This window comes from Oncorhynchus keta, chromosome 29 (assembly GCF_023373465.1).
Source record: "Oncorhynchus keta strain PuntledgeMale-10-30-2019 chromosome 29, Oket_V2, whole genome shotgun sequence".
In the NCBI taxonomy this organism is placed as follows: Eukaryota; Metazoa; Chordata; class Actinopteri; order Salmoniformes; family Salmonidae; genus Oncorhynchus; species Oncorhynchus keta.
Genome location: NC_068449.1, coordinates 13119047 through 13136157, shown reverse-complemented (window position 1 = coordinate 13136157; position 17111 = coordinate 13119047). Strand labels below are relative to the sequence as shown.

The following is a 17111-nucleotide window of genomic DNA, read 5'->3' as shown; positions in this document are numbered from 1 at the left end:
CTGCCTGTCTGTCTGTCTGTGTTTCTTGCTCTCAACCACCCCTTCACCTCAATCTGTTACTCCACCTGTCTGTCTGTGTCTCTCTCTCTCTCTCAACCACCCCTTCACCTCAATCTGTTACTCCACCTGTGTGTGTGACCCGTGTGTGTGACCCGTGTGTGTGACCTGTGTGTGTGAGCTGGGTGTGTGACCCGTGTGTGTGACCCGTGTGTGTTTTGTCTCCGGTCCCAGGTCATGGCAGCCTACCTCGGCTGAGTGGTAAGGTGTCTGATGTGCAGGTCAGTTCCCTGCTCCAGAGCTGCTATCAGAACTGCCAGGCCCTGCCCAGGGTCTACCAACACTACGGACCCTCTCCCATACAGCCCCTGTCTGTAGAGATGCAGATACTACTCACTGTGTACTACCTGGTGCAACTAGGTGAGAGAGAGAGAGAGAGAGAGAGAGAGAGAGAGAGAGAGAGAGAGAGAGAGAGAGAGAGAGAGAGAGAGAGAGAGAGAGAGAGAGAGAGAGAGAGAGAGAGAGAGAGAGAAGGCCATCTGTAATGCTTCAGCGACACAGATTGAATAGCACCCTAAATTGTGCAGAATGTACTATTACATTGAGACAAAACCTGTGAAAAAACCTAGTTGGTAGTACCTGGTTAATGTCGTGTCCCTGCAGGTCCAGACCAGGTCCTGCTGGTTGAGGACCTGGAGCAGATCTTCATGCGTTCCTGGAGAGAGTCCCACCTCAGTGAGATCCGCCAGTACCAACAGCCCCAGCCTGGCCTCTCCCTCCCCCAGGCTCCCTACACCCTGCCTGGGCTTCCACTGCCCCAGGCCCAGCCTGGCCTCTCCCTCCCCCAGGTTCCTTACACCCTGCCTGGGCTTCCACTGCCCCAGGCCCAGTCCCTCACCCCCTCCCAGCTGCCCTGGCTGGCCAACCTGGCAGCCTCGTCATGTGGGGAGGGAGTGGTGGTTCTGGGGGAGAAGGTCTCGATGGCTCTAGGGCTGTCTGACACCTTCAGTGGGCTGATGGAGGGACAGCTGGCTCATACAAACTATGTGGTCATCATCTGTACAGGCAAGGGACAGGAGACAGAGTCTTGCATGGTGGTGACAGGTGTGTGTGTAGAGAGATTGGGAGGGGGGGTGTCATTTTTTTTGTGGGTTCCTTTGTCTGTAAGTGAACTGTGTGTGTGTGTGTGTGTGTGTGTGTGTGTGTGTGTGTGTGTGTGTGTGTGTGTGTGTGTGTGTGTGTGTGTGTGTGTGTGTGTGTGTGTGTGTGTGTGTGTGTGTGTGTGTGTGTGTGTGTGTGTGTGTGTGTGTGTGTGTGTGTGTTGTAGGTCAACACCAGTGTCGTGCCCTGACTGAGGGGATGTTCAGTCTCAGTGATAGTCTGAGAGAGATCAGTCAACAGCTGTCCTCTGGCATGACCCAGGAGCTCACTACCTTCTGCAACTCTCTGGGACCTGGTGAGTGAGTGAGTGAGTGAGTGAGTGAGTGAGTGAGTGAGTGAGTGAGTGAGTGAGTGAGTGAGTGAGTAAGGGGGGGTGGAGAGAGAGAGAAAGAGACACAGAAACACAGAGAGAGAGAGAGACACAGAGAGAGAGTGACAGAATGAGAGCGAGAGACATACCTGACCCCTGTGACTGACCCAAACTTAAGGAAAGCTATGTACAGACTTAGTGAGCATAGCCTTGAGGTAGAAACTGAGCTACACTTTGTCACGTTCGCCGTCCTCCTCTGATGAGGAGTAAGAGAGGTCGGACCAATTTGCAGCGTGGTAAGTGTCCATTTTAATAAGACAAACTGAACACTACAAACATACAAAATAACAAAGTGAAACCAACGAAACAGTCCCGTGTGGTAACAAACACTAACACGGAGAATAATCACCCACAACTCAAAGTGAAACAGTCCCGTGTGGCACAAACACTAACAGGGAGAATAATCACCCACAACTCAAAGTGAAACAGTCCCGTGTGGTAACAAACACTAACACAGAGAATAATCACCCACAACTCAAAGTGAAACAGTCCCGTGTGGTAACAAACACTAACACGGAGAATAATCACCCACAACTCAAAGTGAAACAGTCCCGTGTGGCACAAACACTAACAGGGAGAATAATCACCCACAACTCAAAGTGAAACAGTCCCGTGTGGCACAAACACTAACACAGAGAATAATCACCCACAACTCAAAGTGAAACAGTCCCGTGTGGTAACAAACACTAACACAGAGAATAATCACCCACAACTCAAAGTGAAACAGTCCCGTGTGGTAACAAACACTAACACACAGAATAATCACCCACAACTCAAAGTGAAACAGTCCCGTGTGGTAACAAACACTAACACGGAGAATAATCACCCACAACTCAAAGTGAAACAGTCCCGTGTGGCACAAACACTAACAGGGAGAATAATCACCCACAACTCAAAGTGAAACAGTCCCGTGTGGCACAAACACTAACAGGGAGAATAATCACCCACAACTCAAAGTGAAACAGTCCCGTGTGGTAACAAACACTAACACGGAGAATAATCACCCACAACTCAAAGTGAAACAGTCCCGTGTGGCACAAACACTAACACAGAGAATAATCACCCACAACTCAAAGTGAAACAGTCCCGTGTGGTAACAAACACTAACACAGAGAATAATCACCCACAACTCAAAGTGAAACAGTAACACAGAGAATAATCACCCACAACTGTGGCACAAACACTAACACAGAGAATAATCACCCACAACTCAAAGTGAAACAGTCCCGTGTGGTAACAAACACTAACACAGAGAATAATCACCCACAACTCAAAGTGAAACAGTCCCGTGTGGTGACAACTCAAAGTGAAACCCGTGTGGCACAAACACTAACACAGAGAATAATCACCCACAACTCAAAGTGAAACAGTCCCGTGTGGTAACAAACACTAACACAGAGAATAATCACCCACAACTCAAAGTGAAACAGTCCCGTGTGGTAACAAACACTAACACAGAGAATAATCACCCACAACTCAAAGTGAAACAGTCCCGTGTGGTAACAAACACTAACACGGAGAATAATCACCCACAACTCAAAGTGAAACAGTCCCGTGTGGTAACAAACACTAACACAGAGAATAATCACCCACAACTCAAAGTGAAACAGTCCCGTGTGGCACAAACACTAACACAGAGAATAATCACCCACAACTCAAAGTGAAACCAGGCTACCTAAATATGTTTCACAATCAGGGACAACGATAAACAGCTGCCTCTGAGAACCATACCAGGCCAAACACAGAAATCCTAAAACATAGAAAAAGGAACATAGACTGCCCACCCCAACTCACGCCCTGACCATACTAAAACAAAGACATAACAAAAGAACTGAGGTCAGAATGTGACACACTTCCTAACCTTCTGCCAAATGTATGACCATATTAGAGACACATATTTCCACACAGACCCACAAAGAATTAGAAAACAAACCCAATTATGATATACTCCCATATCTCCTGGGTGAATTACCACAGTGTGCATCACAGCAGCAAGATGTGTGACCTGTTGCCACAAGAAAAGGTCAACCAGTGAAGAACAAATACATTGTAAAGACAACCCATGTTTGTTTATTTATTTTCCTTTTTGTACTTTAACTATTTGAACATCATTATAACACTGTATAAATACATAATATGACATTTGAAATGTCTTTCGTCTTTTGGAACTTCTGTGAGTGTAATGTTTCCTGTTAATTTTTATTGTTTATTTCTCTTGTAAACATATGTTTCCCATGCCAATAAAGCCCTTCGAATTGAATTGAATTGAGACAGAATGAGCTAGTGAGAAAGAGAAAGAGAGAGAGAGAGAGATATGGTGTGTTTGTGTATATTTACACGTTATACTAATGGTTTGGATTCACTGTATCTCTCTGTGTGTGTGTGTGTGTGTGTGTGTGTGTGTGTGTGTGTGTGTGTGTGTGTGTGTGTGTGTGTGTGTGTGTGTGTGTGTGTGTGTGTGTGTGTGTGTGTGTGTGTGTGTGTGTGTGTGTGTGTGTGTGTGTGTGTGTGTGTGTGTGTGTCTGTCAGAAGGTGATGTAGATGTGTTGCTGGAGAGTGCTGCTGTGGAGAACAGGAGCCAACTGACCTCCCTGTCCATCAGTCAGGAGTGTACAAAAGACAGCAGGCCTGTAGACAGACAGACGGACAGAGCTACAGGCATCCCCAAAGAGCCAGCCAGAGACACACACACAGACAGAGCAGAGAGCCCCAAGGACTCCTGCTCAGGTGAGACACACGCACTGATCAGGAAATGTTTGTAGTCTGACTGGGCTACATTCTGTATGTGTGTTGAATTTAATTTGTGTCTGTGTGTGTGATTTTGTGTCCGTGCTTGCGCATAGATGCTTTGTGTGTATACATTGTGTCTAATAAGTGTTTCCACGTGTGTGTGTGTGTGTGTGTTCGTGTGTGTGTGTGTGTGTGTGTGTGTGTGTGTGTGTGTGTGTGTGTGTGTGTGTGTGTGTGTGTGTGTGTGTGTGTGTGTGTGTGTGTGTGTGTGTGTGTGTGTGTGTGTGTGTGTGTGTGTGTGTGTGTAGAGTACCGTGTGGAGTGGCGGGAGGTGCGGCCCATCCAGTTGGTGGTAGCCAGGAAGCTGCTGTCCCATGTGTGTGCCATCGCTGACTCCAGCACTCAGAACCTGGACCTGAGCTCCTTCGACAGGGTCCACTTCCTCAACTGTGTCCCTCCATCTGAGGTCACCTTCCAACAGACTGTACTGCATCTCTGGAACTCAGGTAACTGTCCCTCCTCTCTTCCCTCCTCCTCTCTTACCTCGTCTTTATCCTCCTCTCTTCCCTCCTCCTCTCTTACCTTGTCTTTATCCTCCTCTCTTCCCTCCTCCCCTCTTACCTCGTCTTTATCCTCCTCTCTTCCCTCCGTCTCTCTTACCTTGTCTTTATCCTCCTCTCTTCCCTCCTCCTCTCTTACCTCGTCTTTATCCTCCTCTCTTCCCTCCTCCTCTCTTACCTCGTCTTTATCCTCCTCTCTTCCCTCCTCCCCTCTTACCTCGTCTTTATCCTCCTCTCTTCCCTCCGTCTCTCTTACCTTGTCTTTATCCTCCTCTCTTCCCTCCTCCTCTCTTACCTCGTCTTTATCCTCCTCTCTTCCCTCCGCCTCTCTTACCTCGTCTTTATCGTCCTGTCTTCCCTCCTCCTCACTTACCTCGTCTTCATCCTCCTCTCTTCCCTCCTCCTCTCTTACCTTGTCTTTATCCTCCTCTCTGACCTCGTCTTCATCCTCCTCTCTTACCTCCTCCTCTCTTACCTTGTCTTTATCCTCCTCTCTTCCCTCCTCCTCTCTTACCTCATCTTTATCTTCCTCTCTTACCTCGTCTTTATCCTCCTCTCTTACCTCGTCTTTATCTTCCTCTCTTACCTCGTCTTTATCCTCCTCTCTTACCTCGTCTTTATCCTCCTCTCTTACCTCGTCTTTATCCTCCTCTCTTACCTCGTCTTTCTCCTCCTCTCTTACCTCATCTTTATCCTCCTCTCTTACCTCGTCTTTATCCTCCTCTCTTACCTCGTCTTTCTCCTCCTCTCTTATCTCGTCTTTATCTTCCTCTCTTACCTCGTCTTTATCCTCCTCTCTTCCCTCCGCCTCTCTTACCTCATCTTTATCCTCCTCTCTTCCCTCAGCCTCTCTTACCTCGTCTTTCTCCTCCTCTCTTACCTCATCTTTCTCCTCCTCTCTTACCTCGTCTTTATCCTCCTCTCTTACCTCATCTTTATCCTCCTCTCTTACCTCGTCTTTATCCTCCTCTCTTACCTCATCTCTATCCTCCGCTCTTACCTCATCTTTATCTTCCTCTCTTCCCTCCGCCTCTCTTACCTCATCTTTATCCTCCTCTCTTCCCTTCGCCTCTCTTACCTCGTCTTTCTCCTCCTCTCTTACCTCGTCTTTATCCTCCTCTCTTACCTCATCTTTATCCTCCTCTCTTACCTCGTCTTTATCCTCCTCTCTTACCTCATCTCTATCCTCCTCTCTTACCTCATCTTTATCTTCCTCTCTTCCCTCCGCCTCTCTTACCTCATCTTTATCCTCCTCTCTTCCCTTCGCCTCTCTTACCTCGTCTTTCTCCTCCTCTCTTACCTCGTCTTTATCCTCCTCTCTTTCCTCGTCTTTATCCTCCTCTCTTACCTCGTCTTTCTCCTCCTCTCTTACCTCGTCTTTATCCTCCGCTCTTACCTAATCTTTATCCTCCTCTCTTACCTCGTCTTTATCCTCCTCTCTTACCTCGTCTTTATCCTCCTCTCTTACCTCCTCCTCTCTTACCTCGTCTTTATCCTCCTCTCTTACCTCGTCTTTATCCTCCTCTCTGACCTCGTCTTTATCCTCCTCTCTTACCTCGTCTTTATCCTCCGCTCTTACCTCGTCTTTATCTTCCTCTCTTACCTCGTCTTTATCTTCCTCTCTTACCTCATCTTTATCCTCCTCTCTTCCCTCCGCCTCTCTTACCTCGTCTTTCTCCTCCTCTCTTATCTCGTCTTTATCCTCCTCTCTTACCTCGTCTTTATCTTCCTCTCTTACCTCGTCTTTATCTTTCTCTCTTACCTCGTCTTTATCCTCCTCTCTTCCCTCCGCCTCTCTTACCTCGTCTTTATCCTCCTCTCCTCCCTCCGCCTCTCTTACCTCATCTTTATCCTCCTCTCTTACCTCGTCTTCATCCTCCTCTCTTCCCTCCGCCTCTCTTACCTCGTCTTTATCCTCCTCTCTTACCTCGTCTTCATCCTCCTCTCTTCCCTCCGCCTCTCTTACCTCGTCTTTATCCTCCTCTCTTACCTCGTCTTCATCCTCCTCTCTTACCTCGTCTTTATCCTCCTCTCTTACCTCGTCTTTATCCTCCTCTCTTACCTCGTCTTTATCCTCCTCTCTTACCTTGTCTTTCTCCTATTCTGTTTCTTTTACTTCTATTCCACAGACTCCTCTTCTTCTTTCTTTTACTTTTCTTTTTTTATATAATTATTTATTACAAAAAACACATGGAAGGGGTAACATTAGCCTGTCTAGGACACGCGTTCCGCTAACGGACCCCCCCCAACATTCTGCTGAAAAGGCAGCGTGGGAATCAGCTTCCCTCAACCCATACCAACCCTCAGCTTCCCTCAGCCCATCCCAACCCTCAGCATCCCTCAGCCCATCCCAACCCTCAGCATCCCTCAGCCCATCCCAACCCTCAGCATCCCTCAGCCCATCCCAACCCTCAGCATCCCTCAGCCCATCCCAACCCTCAGCATCCCTCAGCCCATCCCAACCCTCAGCATTCCTCAGCCAATCCCAACCCTCAGCATCCCTCAGGCCATACCAACTATCAGCTTCCCTCAGCCCATCCCAACCCTCAGCATCCCTCAGCCCATCCCAACCCTCAGCATCCCTCAGCCCATCCCAACCCTCAGCCCATCCCAACCCTCAGCATCCCTCAGCCCATACCAACCATCAGCTTCCCTCAGCCCATCCCAACCCTCAGCATCCCTCAGCCCATCCCAACCCTCAGCATCCCTCAGCCCATCCCAACCCTCAGCATCCCTCAGCCCATCCCAACCCTCAGCATCCCTCAGCCCATCCCAACCCTCAGCATCCCTCAGCCCATCCCAACCCTCAGCATCCCTCAGCCCATCCCAACCCTCAGCATCCCTCAGCCCATCCCAACCCTCAGCTTCCCTCAGCACATCCCAACCCTCAGCTTCCCTCAGCCCATCCCATCTATCTCTGCTGGCCACCCACTTTGTATTTCTACGCAACACATATCTTTCAACTATGCTATGATGTTTAACGTACAATTTGAATCTATCTATTAGAATCTACAGATTGGTTGTTGAAGATAAATACTTTTACTACGAGTATTAGTATATCAGTAATTGACTAACCCGGTCTCTCCAGATCTCCTAACAGCACTATTTCTAGTGTCAATTTTAGATCAATGCTATGCATTTTCAGCCATTCCTGAACCTGAGACCAGAAGCAGGCTACCTGATGGCAATACCAAAATAAATGGTCTATTGATTCTGTATCCTCACAACAAAATCTGCAGAGCTTCGATGATTTTATGCCACAAATATTCAACATTTTGATGGTGGCAAGAATTCTATATAATAATTTTAGCTGAAAAGCACGAAGTCTTGAATCTTGCGTTGTTTTATATATCAACTCATACACCCTGTACCATGAAATCGGTACATCAAAAATCTCTTCCCATCTATTTTACAATCTGTATGGCACAGTTGTCAACATCCTGGTCCTCAAATGAAACTGGTATACTTTCCTATTCATGCTATTTTTATTCCTCCGACAGTTTTGATCCTTTATATTGGGCAGACAGACTAGTTCCCTATCTCCTACCTACCTCCTCCATTTTTGGGGCAATGCTGTAATCAATTGTGGTTGTACTCTTGGATTGAGCAGACCTTCCCGTACAATTCTGATAACCACATGAAGGACATTACTCTACCATTACAATTTACAATATCATTTAAGAACAAAATACCCCTTTCAAACATATTTCCCATAAATACAGGTATTTTATCAACCAGCACATTTGAGTTCAGCCATAATATTTGTTGTAATATTTGTTCTATCTTTTCAGGGGGGTGAAATTTAAATTGTAGCCAGCTCTGTAATGCTTGTTTGAAAAAGACAGATACTTTGAAAAAAGTATCATTTTCAATTAATCGAAAATGAGACATGGCAATCTGCACAAAGGCCATTTTAAACAATGGATGAGCTTTTCTTATTAATCTACCTGAGAACCATTTAGGGTTTAAGTTTTATTTTTTAAAACTTTCTTCTTCTTATTCCTGCTCGTCCTCCCCCTTCTTTCCTCAACCTCCATCCCTCCTGAGGTGACTTCCAGGAAGTTGTCTTCAGTTCTTGTTCTCCTCTAACTGATGTCTGTTGTGTCGCAGGCTGAAGACACAGAGCCCCCTGCTGGTGTGTTTTATAGAAACCTAGCAGCCTGAAGACACAGAGCTCCCTGCTGGTGTGTTTTATAGAAACCTACCAGGCTGAAGACACAGAGCTCCCTGCTGGTGTGTTTTATAGAAAGCTAGCAGGCTGAAGACACAGAGCTCCCTGCTGGTGTGTTTTATAGAAACCTACCAGGCTGAAGACACAGAGCTCCCTGCTGGTGTGTTTTATAGAAACCTACCAGGCTGAAGACACAGAGCTCCCTGCTGGTGTGTTTTATAGAAACCTACCAGGCTGAAGACACAGAGCTCCCTGCTGGTGTGTTTTATAGAAACCTACCAGGCTGAAGACACAGAGCTCCCTGCTGGTGTGTTTTATAGAAACCTACCAGGCTGAAGACACAGAGCTCCCTGCTGGTGTGTTTTATAGAAACCTACCAGGCTGAAGACACAGAGCACGGCATTGGAGCAGGAGCTAGGATTGGCGGCCTACCTGGTGAGGGTGGAGTCCCAGGGGTCACAACCCCAAGGCCATGCCCCCGGCCTGGGCAGTGACCTATCAGAGAGCGACTCAAACTCAACAGCACCGACAATGAGGAGAAGGAGGGGGGAGAGAACAGTGAGAGATGTTAAATTAAATTAAATACAACTAAATTCTAGCAATTAAATGAGACAATGTCAGGTGTTTCTAACACTTAACAACACATTTGACTGTTTATACATCAACAGTATAACTCACCTGTGTTCTTCTCTATATCAACAGTATAACTCACCTGTGTTCTTCTCTATATCAACAGTATAACTCACCTGTGTTCTTCTCTATATCAACAGTATAACTCACCTGTGTTCTTCTCTATATCAACAGTATATCTCACCTGTGTTCTTCTCTATATCAACAGTATAACTCACCTGTGTTCTTCTCTATATCAACAGTATAACTCACCTGTGTTCTTCTCTATATCAACAGTATAACTCACCTGTGTTCTTCTCTATATCAACAGTATAACTCACCTGTGTTCTTCTCTATATCAACAGTATAACTCACCTGTGTTCTTCTCTATATCAACAGTATAACTCACCTGTGTTCTTCTCTATATCAACAGTATAACTCACCTGTGTTCTTCTCTATATCAACAGGATAACTCACCTGTGTTCTCCTCTATATCAACAGTATAACTCACCTGTGTTCTTCTCTATATCAACAGTATATCTCACCTGTGTTCTTCTCTATATCAACAGTATAACTCACCTGTGTTCTTCTCTATATCAACAGTATAACTCACCTGTGTTCTTCTCTATATCAACAGTATAACTCACCTGTGTTCTTCTCTATATCAACAGTATATCTCACCTGTGTTCTTCTCTATATCAACAGTATAACTCACCTGTGTTCTTCTCTATATCAACAGTATAACTCACCTGTGTTCTTCTCTATATCAACAGTATAACTCACCTGTGTTCTTCTCTATATCAACAGTATAACTCACCTGTGTTCTTCTCTATATCAACAGTATAACTCACCTGTGTTCTTCTCTATATCAACAGTATAACTCACCTGTGTTCTTCTCTATATCAACAGTATAACTCACCTGTGTTCTTCTCTATATCAACAGTATAACTCACCTGTGTTCTTCTCTATATCAACAGTATAACTCACCTGTGTTCTTCTCTATATCAACAGTATATCTCACCTGTGTTCTTCTCTATATCAACAGTATAACTCACCTGTGTTCTTCTCTATATCAACAGTATAACTCACCTGTGTTCTTCTCTATATCAACAGTATAACTCACCTGTGTTCTTCTCTATATCAACAGTATAACTCACCTGTGTTCTTCTCTAACTCTCTTCCTCTTCTCTTCCCTCTAGCTCTGAAATCTGACCTCCCTGGCCTTGGTCTCAGCGCTCCCTCTGTCCCTCACCCTGCCTCGGTTCTCCAGCCCCCCCGAACCTTCCCCGACAGCATTGCTGTGGACCCCCTCCATCCCAACACCACCCCCCAAGGCCCTCACCGCCCCCCCAACACCCAGCGCCGGCCCTCCAAGTCCATTTCCTTGGTTTCCTCCTCCCCCCTACCCCCCTCTCTCCTTCAGTGCTGCTCCTGGCCACGGGGGGTGAGCCGCCCCCCTTCCCTGCTGCTGCCCCGGGGACTCTATGACATCATCAAGGCACGCGACGGGAGCAGGCTGCCTCGCTGCACCTCCTTCCTACCACACCGGTCTGTGACCTGGGTCAGCCCCTTCAGGTAGGAAAAGTCACACACAAGCACACACACACACACACACACACACACACACACACACACACACACACACACACACACACACACACACACACACACACACACACACACACACACACACACACACACACACACACACACACACACACACACAGTTGAGTAAGATGATGCTGTATATCAACGTTTCTAATGAAGCTTTCCCTTCCTCTGTGTCAGACCTCTGCTGAGTAAGATGATGACGTGTACAGAACAGTCTCTGTATTACCGCCAGTGGACCATCCCACAGCCTCACCACATGGACAGCAGCAACCGCCCGGCAAAGGGGCGCACAGACTTCCATCCCCGCAGACTGCTGCTCAGCGGACCCCCACAGGTATACACAGACATACACACACGCAGACTGCTGCTCAGCGGACCCCCACAGGTATACACAGACATACACACATGCAGACTGCTGCTCAGCGGACCCCCACAGGTATACACAGGCATACACACATGCAGACTGCTGCTCAGCGGACCCCCACAGGTATACACAGACATACACACATGCAGACTGCTGCTCAGCGGACCCCCACAGGTATACACAGACATACACACATGCAGACTGCTGCTCAGTGGACCCCCACAGGTATACACAGACTTCCATCCCCGCAGACTGCTGCTCAGCGGACCCCCACAGGTATACACAGACATACACACACGCAGACTGCTGCTCAGCGGACCCCCACAGGTATACACAGACATACACACACGCAGACTGCTGCTCAGCGGACCCCACAGGTATACACAGACATACACACATGCAGACTGCTGCTCAGCGGACCCCCACAGGTATACACAGACATACACACACGCAGACTGCTGCTCAGCGGACCCCCACAGGTATACACAGACATACACACACGCAGACTGCTGCTCAGCGGACCCCCACAGGTATACACAGACATACACACACGCAGACTGCTGCTCAGCGGACCCCCACAGGTATACACAGACATACACACATGCAGACTGCTGCTCAGCGGACCCCCACAGGTATACACAGACATACACACATGCAGACTGCTGCTCAGCGGACCCCCACAGGTATACACAGACTTCCATCCCCGCAGACTGCTGCTCAGCGGACCCCCACAGGTATACACAGACATACACACATGCAGACTGCTGCTCAGCAGACCCCCACAGGTATACACAGACATACACACATGCAGACTGCTGCTCAGTGGAAACACACACACACACACATACATAGCCTTACACACACACACCAAAACAAACACACACCATACTGACTCCTGTAACCTGTTCAGGTGGGGAAGACAGGGGTGTACCTCCAGTTTCTGGGCATCCTGTCTCGTATGCTGATCCGACTGATGGAGGTGGACATCTATGATGAGGAAGATATCAACTTCAGTGAGTTACCATGACAACACTCCCATAACCACTGTGGCTGTGGGTCTCTGAGTTGTGTTTTACACCTCTGTGCTATTGTATATTAGAGCAGTGAAGGGTGCAGAGTCTTAATAGCCCAGCGGCTCACTGGGAGCACCTTCCATTCAACTGAATGTGATGACAGATAGATACACCTTCCATTCAACTGAATGTGATGACAGATAGATACACCTTCCATTCAACTGAATGTGATGACAGATAGATACATCATCTGGGCCGTGCTGACACTTCAAAACTATCATAGCCAACGGTCCAAGATTCTAGAAAACAGCTGTGCAGACGCAGAAGCGGTTTGGACTCTGATAACCCTACATGAGGTTGTTTTAAGGTGCTATTAGCTGTTATGAATGTATCGTGAATATATACATATCTGTGTTGTATAGGTGGTCAGCTGGAGCGTGTCCAGTACCAGCCAACCTGTGCCTCCTGGCCAGTCACAGACACACTGAGGGGCATTCCGTTTGACTACACCGTCCACGACCCCAAATATGAAGACATCAGCACTATCTACTGCCCTGGCTACTACCCCAACACTGATGGTTGGACATTAAGCGGGACATCTCTCTAGGACCATAACATTATCATAGGCAGTTTTACTAGATCATTGTCTTGGACCACCTGGTCTCTTGTTCTACTATTGTACAAAAAACAAACTAGATAACCAATGACTGGCTAAACTCTGTAGCTGTGTACAGTATGTGGTTCTGGTTCTCAGATGCTCTATGGTTATTCCATGGTTGTTGACTGGTGTTCTCCTGGTCGACTAACCCCAGGCCCCCCCCCTGTTCTCCCCCCAGGAATCCCCAGACGTCAGGAGGACGTGTATCTGCGGAGGCGTACAGCCAGAATCAAACTGTCTAAATACGCAGCCTACAACACCTACCACCACTGTGAGCAGTGTCACCAGTACACGGGCTTCGACCCAGCATACCAGGTGAGCAGAGAACACACACACACACAGTCTCAAACACACAAACACGGTTCTCAAACACACACATGGTCTCAAACACACACACACAGTCTCAAACACACGCACACAAACAGTCTCAAACACACACACACGGTCTCAAACACACACATGGTCTCAAACACACACACACACAGTCTCAAACACACAGACATGGTCTCAAACACACACACACACAGTCTCAAACACACACACACACAGTCTCAAACACACAGACATGGTCTCAAACACACACACACACAGTCTCAAACACACAGACATGGTCTCAAACACACACACACACACACAGTCTCAATATTATTAGCTGTACTAATCAGTGCATAGTTGGTCTTTAATATGTTGTATCTCTCTGGGACATGATCATGTATTCTATATCTGTAGATACATGATCATGTATTATAAATATATTATCATTTATAAATAAAAACATACAATGTCTTCCAAAGTTTTCAGACTCCTTGACTTTTTCCACATTTGTAAATTAATTTCTAAAATGTCCACATTTCAACAAAATTGATTCAATAAATAAAAATCCTCAGCAATCTACAAACAATATTCCATAATGACAAGGCAAAACAGGTGTAGATATTTTTTGCAAATGTGTTACAATTTAAAAACAGAAATACCTTATTTACATAAGTATTCAGACCCTTTGCTATAAGACTCTAAATTGAGCTCAGGTGCATCCTGTTTCCATTGATCATCCTTGAGATGTTTCTGTTTTTTATTTTTTATACATTTGCAAAAATGTCTAAACCTGTTTTTGCCTTGTCATTATGGGTTATTTTGTGTAGATTTATTAGGGAAAAACTGATTTCTTTAAATCAATTTTAGAATGAGGCTGTAATGTAAGAAAATGTGGGAAAAGTCAAGAGGTCTGAATACATTCTGAATGCATTGTAGATGTGTAGATGTATATCTATCCTATATGTGTAGATGTATGATAATGTATTCTATATGTGTAGATGTATGCTAATGTATTCTATATGTGTAGATGTATGATAATGTATTCTATATGTGTAGATGTATATCTATCCTATATGTTTATATGTATGATAATGTATTCTATATGTGTAGATGTATGATCATTTATTCTGTGTGTGTAGATGTATGATAATGTATTCTCTATGTGTAGATGTATAATAATGTATTCTCTATGTGTAGATGTATAATAATGTATTCTGTATGTATGATAATGTATTTTATTTGTGTAGATGTATAATAATGTATTATCTATGTGTAGATGTATAATAATGTATTCTGTATGTATGATAATGTATTTTATTTGTGTAGATGTATAATAATGTAGTATATATGTATAGATGTATAATAATGTATTATATATGTGTAGATGTATGATAATGTATTCTATATGTGTATATGTATGATAATGTGTTATATATGTTTATTCTACATGTGTAGATGTATAATTATGTATTCTATATGTGTATATGTATGATAATGTATTCTATGTGTAAATGTATGATAATGTGTTATATATGGTTATTCTACATGTGTAGATGTATGATCATGTATTTTCTTTGTGTATTGTATATGTGTAGATGTATGAGTTGACCCTGCATGCCTTCACCTTCTCCCACCTGCTGCTGGGGGAGGATATTCAGCTCTACTTCATCATTCCCAAGTCTAAACACCACCACTTCAGCTTCAGCCAACCAGGAGGCCAACTAGAGAGCATGAGACTGCCCCTCACCTCCAATTGGGTAATCTAACTAAGCCCCTCACCCTTAACACTAACCCTAATACCCATTCTCTACCGTTCTTCCTGAGGTGTGTACTCATTCACTCCCCTTTATGGATGTGAAATAAATGGATTGGTTTAAGAAATAGGGTGCTAACTCATTACAGCAATCGAGTGCCTTTAAATCTGATAGGGGGATTGAGCAGGTACACATGTCAAGGAGAAGATTAGAGAATCGAACCATAGCAGTACACTACCAACCCCTTCCTCAAACCCACAATCAGTGAAGTGAGGATGCACTGCATAATCTCACCACCAGGGAGCTCCCAAGAGCCTATTTTTCCTCTTACTCTTTATTCATTTCTTTCTTTCTTTATTTCCTATAGTACTTCCATATCTGAAACCTCCACTAACATATACAGTCAACATAATACATAGTATAGAAACACTGAAAAGATCAAATCTTTGTGGAACCCACTCAAACTTGTGTATGTTTCTTGTTCCCCTATCAGAACCCAGACTGTATCAAGAGTCCCATCTTCACCCCAACAACAGGTCGTCATGAGCATGGCCTGTTCAACCTGTACCACACCATGGATGGGGCGGCCCACCTCCACATCCTGGTCATCAAGGAGTATGAGATGGCTGTCTATAAGAAGTACTGGCCCAACCACATTATGCTGGTGCTGCCCACCATCTTCAATGGAGCCGGGCTCGGTACGCTATAACTACCTCCACTCTCTTTCTCACTAACTCACTCATTCTCTTACTCTCTCTCTCACTCCCCCTCCCTTCATCTATCTCTCACCCTCTCCCCCCACACAAACAAACAAACTAACATACATTATGAGATACAGAGACAATGGCTCCCTCTCTGACCTCTGCCCCCTCCCCCAGGTGCGGCCCACTTCCTGATCAAGGAGCTGTCCTATAACAACCTGGAGCTGGAACGCAGCCGCAGGGTGGAGGGAGGAGGGCCGCCAGCTGACGTCTGGCCCTTCATCATCCTCTCTGACGACTCCTGCGTCATGTGGAACGCTGTGGACCTGGACTCACACAGGTATACAGTCACACTCACACACACACACATACACACAACAAGGAATGATTCTCAGCTACACACACAACAACGCAATTCATTGTTGTCCTTGCATAGCTCTGTAATCCTCTCTTTCTCTCTTCCAGTACCTCAGGCCCTGCAGAGAGGAACGTGTCTCTGAAGCAGATGTTGCAGCACATGGAGGCGTGTCTTGACCTCACACAGTTCGGCGTCTGTGGGATCAGGAAGTGGAGCAGTCACTCCCCAGGTCAGGGGTCAGGGGGAGGAGCTCGTCACAGGGAGCCTTTCTCCAGAGGACACCTCCACGACTTCCTGCTTCTAAACGTGGACCTGACCCAGGGCATCCAGTTCAACCAGAACAGGTGAGACAGTAGACTAGAATTGAATAATATGCTAGAATAGTCCTGTACAACCAAAATGGATTAGAGAGGACAGACACTTGACTTTAGATAAGTAATTTGTTTTGGAAGAAGAGTATGGTGGCAGGTTGAAATGGTTTCTATATGAACCATCCCTCACTCTTTCTCTCTGCCTCTTCTCTTTCCCTTCGCTCCTCTTCTCCCTCTCTTCCTCTCTTCCCCCTCTACTCCTCTTCCTCCTCAGGTTTACGTGTGATGATGTTGACTTTACCCTGCGAGTCCACAGCGCTGGTCTGCTCATCTGTCGTTTCAACAACTTTAGTGTGATGAAGAAACAGATCTCTATTGGAGGATACCACACCTTCATCATCAAGAACAAGGTACAGTCTTACACACAC

General features: G+C 45.9%; 1 protein-coding gene and 1 long non-coding RNA gene across 4 annotated transcripts in view; one reads left to right on the top strand and one right to left on the bottom strand.

The window, feature by feature from the left end:
• The window catches only part of LOC118379732 (protein GREB1-like), a 31275-nt gene that overhangs the window by 8925 nt on the left and 5239 nt on the right, over positions 1-17111 (top strand). The window contains exons 7-22 of one of the 3 annotated variants that reach the window (XM_052485988.1): positions 232-417; positions 661-1101; positions 1325-1453; positions 4058-4255; positions 4567-4764; positions 10798-11173; positions 11387-11747; positions 11951-12307; positions 12484-12586; positions 13009-13164; positions 13423-13559; positions 15155-15316; positions 15807-16011; positions 16192-16354; positions 16480-16716; positions 16958-17093. In XM_052485988.1, the coding sequence (XP_052341948.1) occupies positions 232-417; positions 661-1101; positions 1325-1453; positions 4058-4255; positions 4567-4764; positions 10798-11173; positions 11387-11747; positions 11951-12307; positions 12484-12586; positions 13009-13164; positions 13423-13559; positions 15155-15316; positions 15807-16011; positions 16192-16354; positions 16480-16716; positions 16958-17093 (3545 nt within the window). Of the gene's footprint in view, positions 1-231; positions 418-660; positions 1102-1324; positions 1454-4057; positions 4256-4566; positions 4765-10797; positions 11174-11386; positions 11850-11950; positions 12308-12483; positions 12587-13008; positions 13165-13422; positions 13560-15154; positions 15317-15806; positions 16012-16191; positions 16355-16479; positions 16717-16957; positions 17094-17111 lie in introns of all 3 variants that reach the window. The other 2 variants (XM_052485990.1, XM_052485989.1) reach the window with 2 other exon arrangements.
• Positions 9496-10802, bottom strand: LOC127913603 (uncharacterized). Its single transcript, XR_008086149.1, has 4 exons — positions 10620-10802; positions 10110-10585; positions 9804-10041; positions 9496-9769 (listed from the first exon to the last, which is right to left on the bottom strand). It is a non-coding gene; the product is annotated as an uncharacterized LOC127913603 (long non-coding RNA).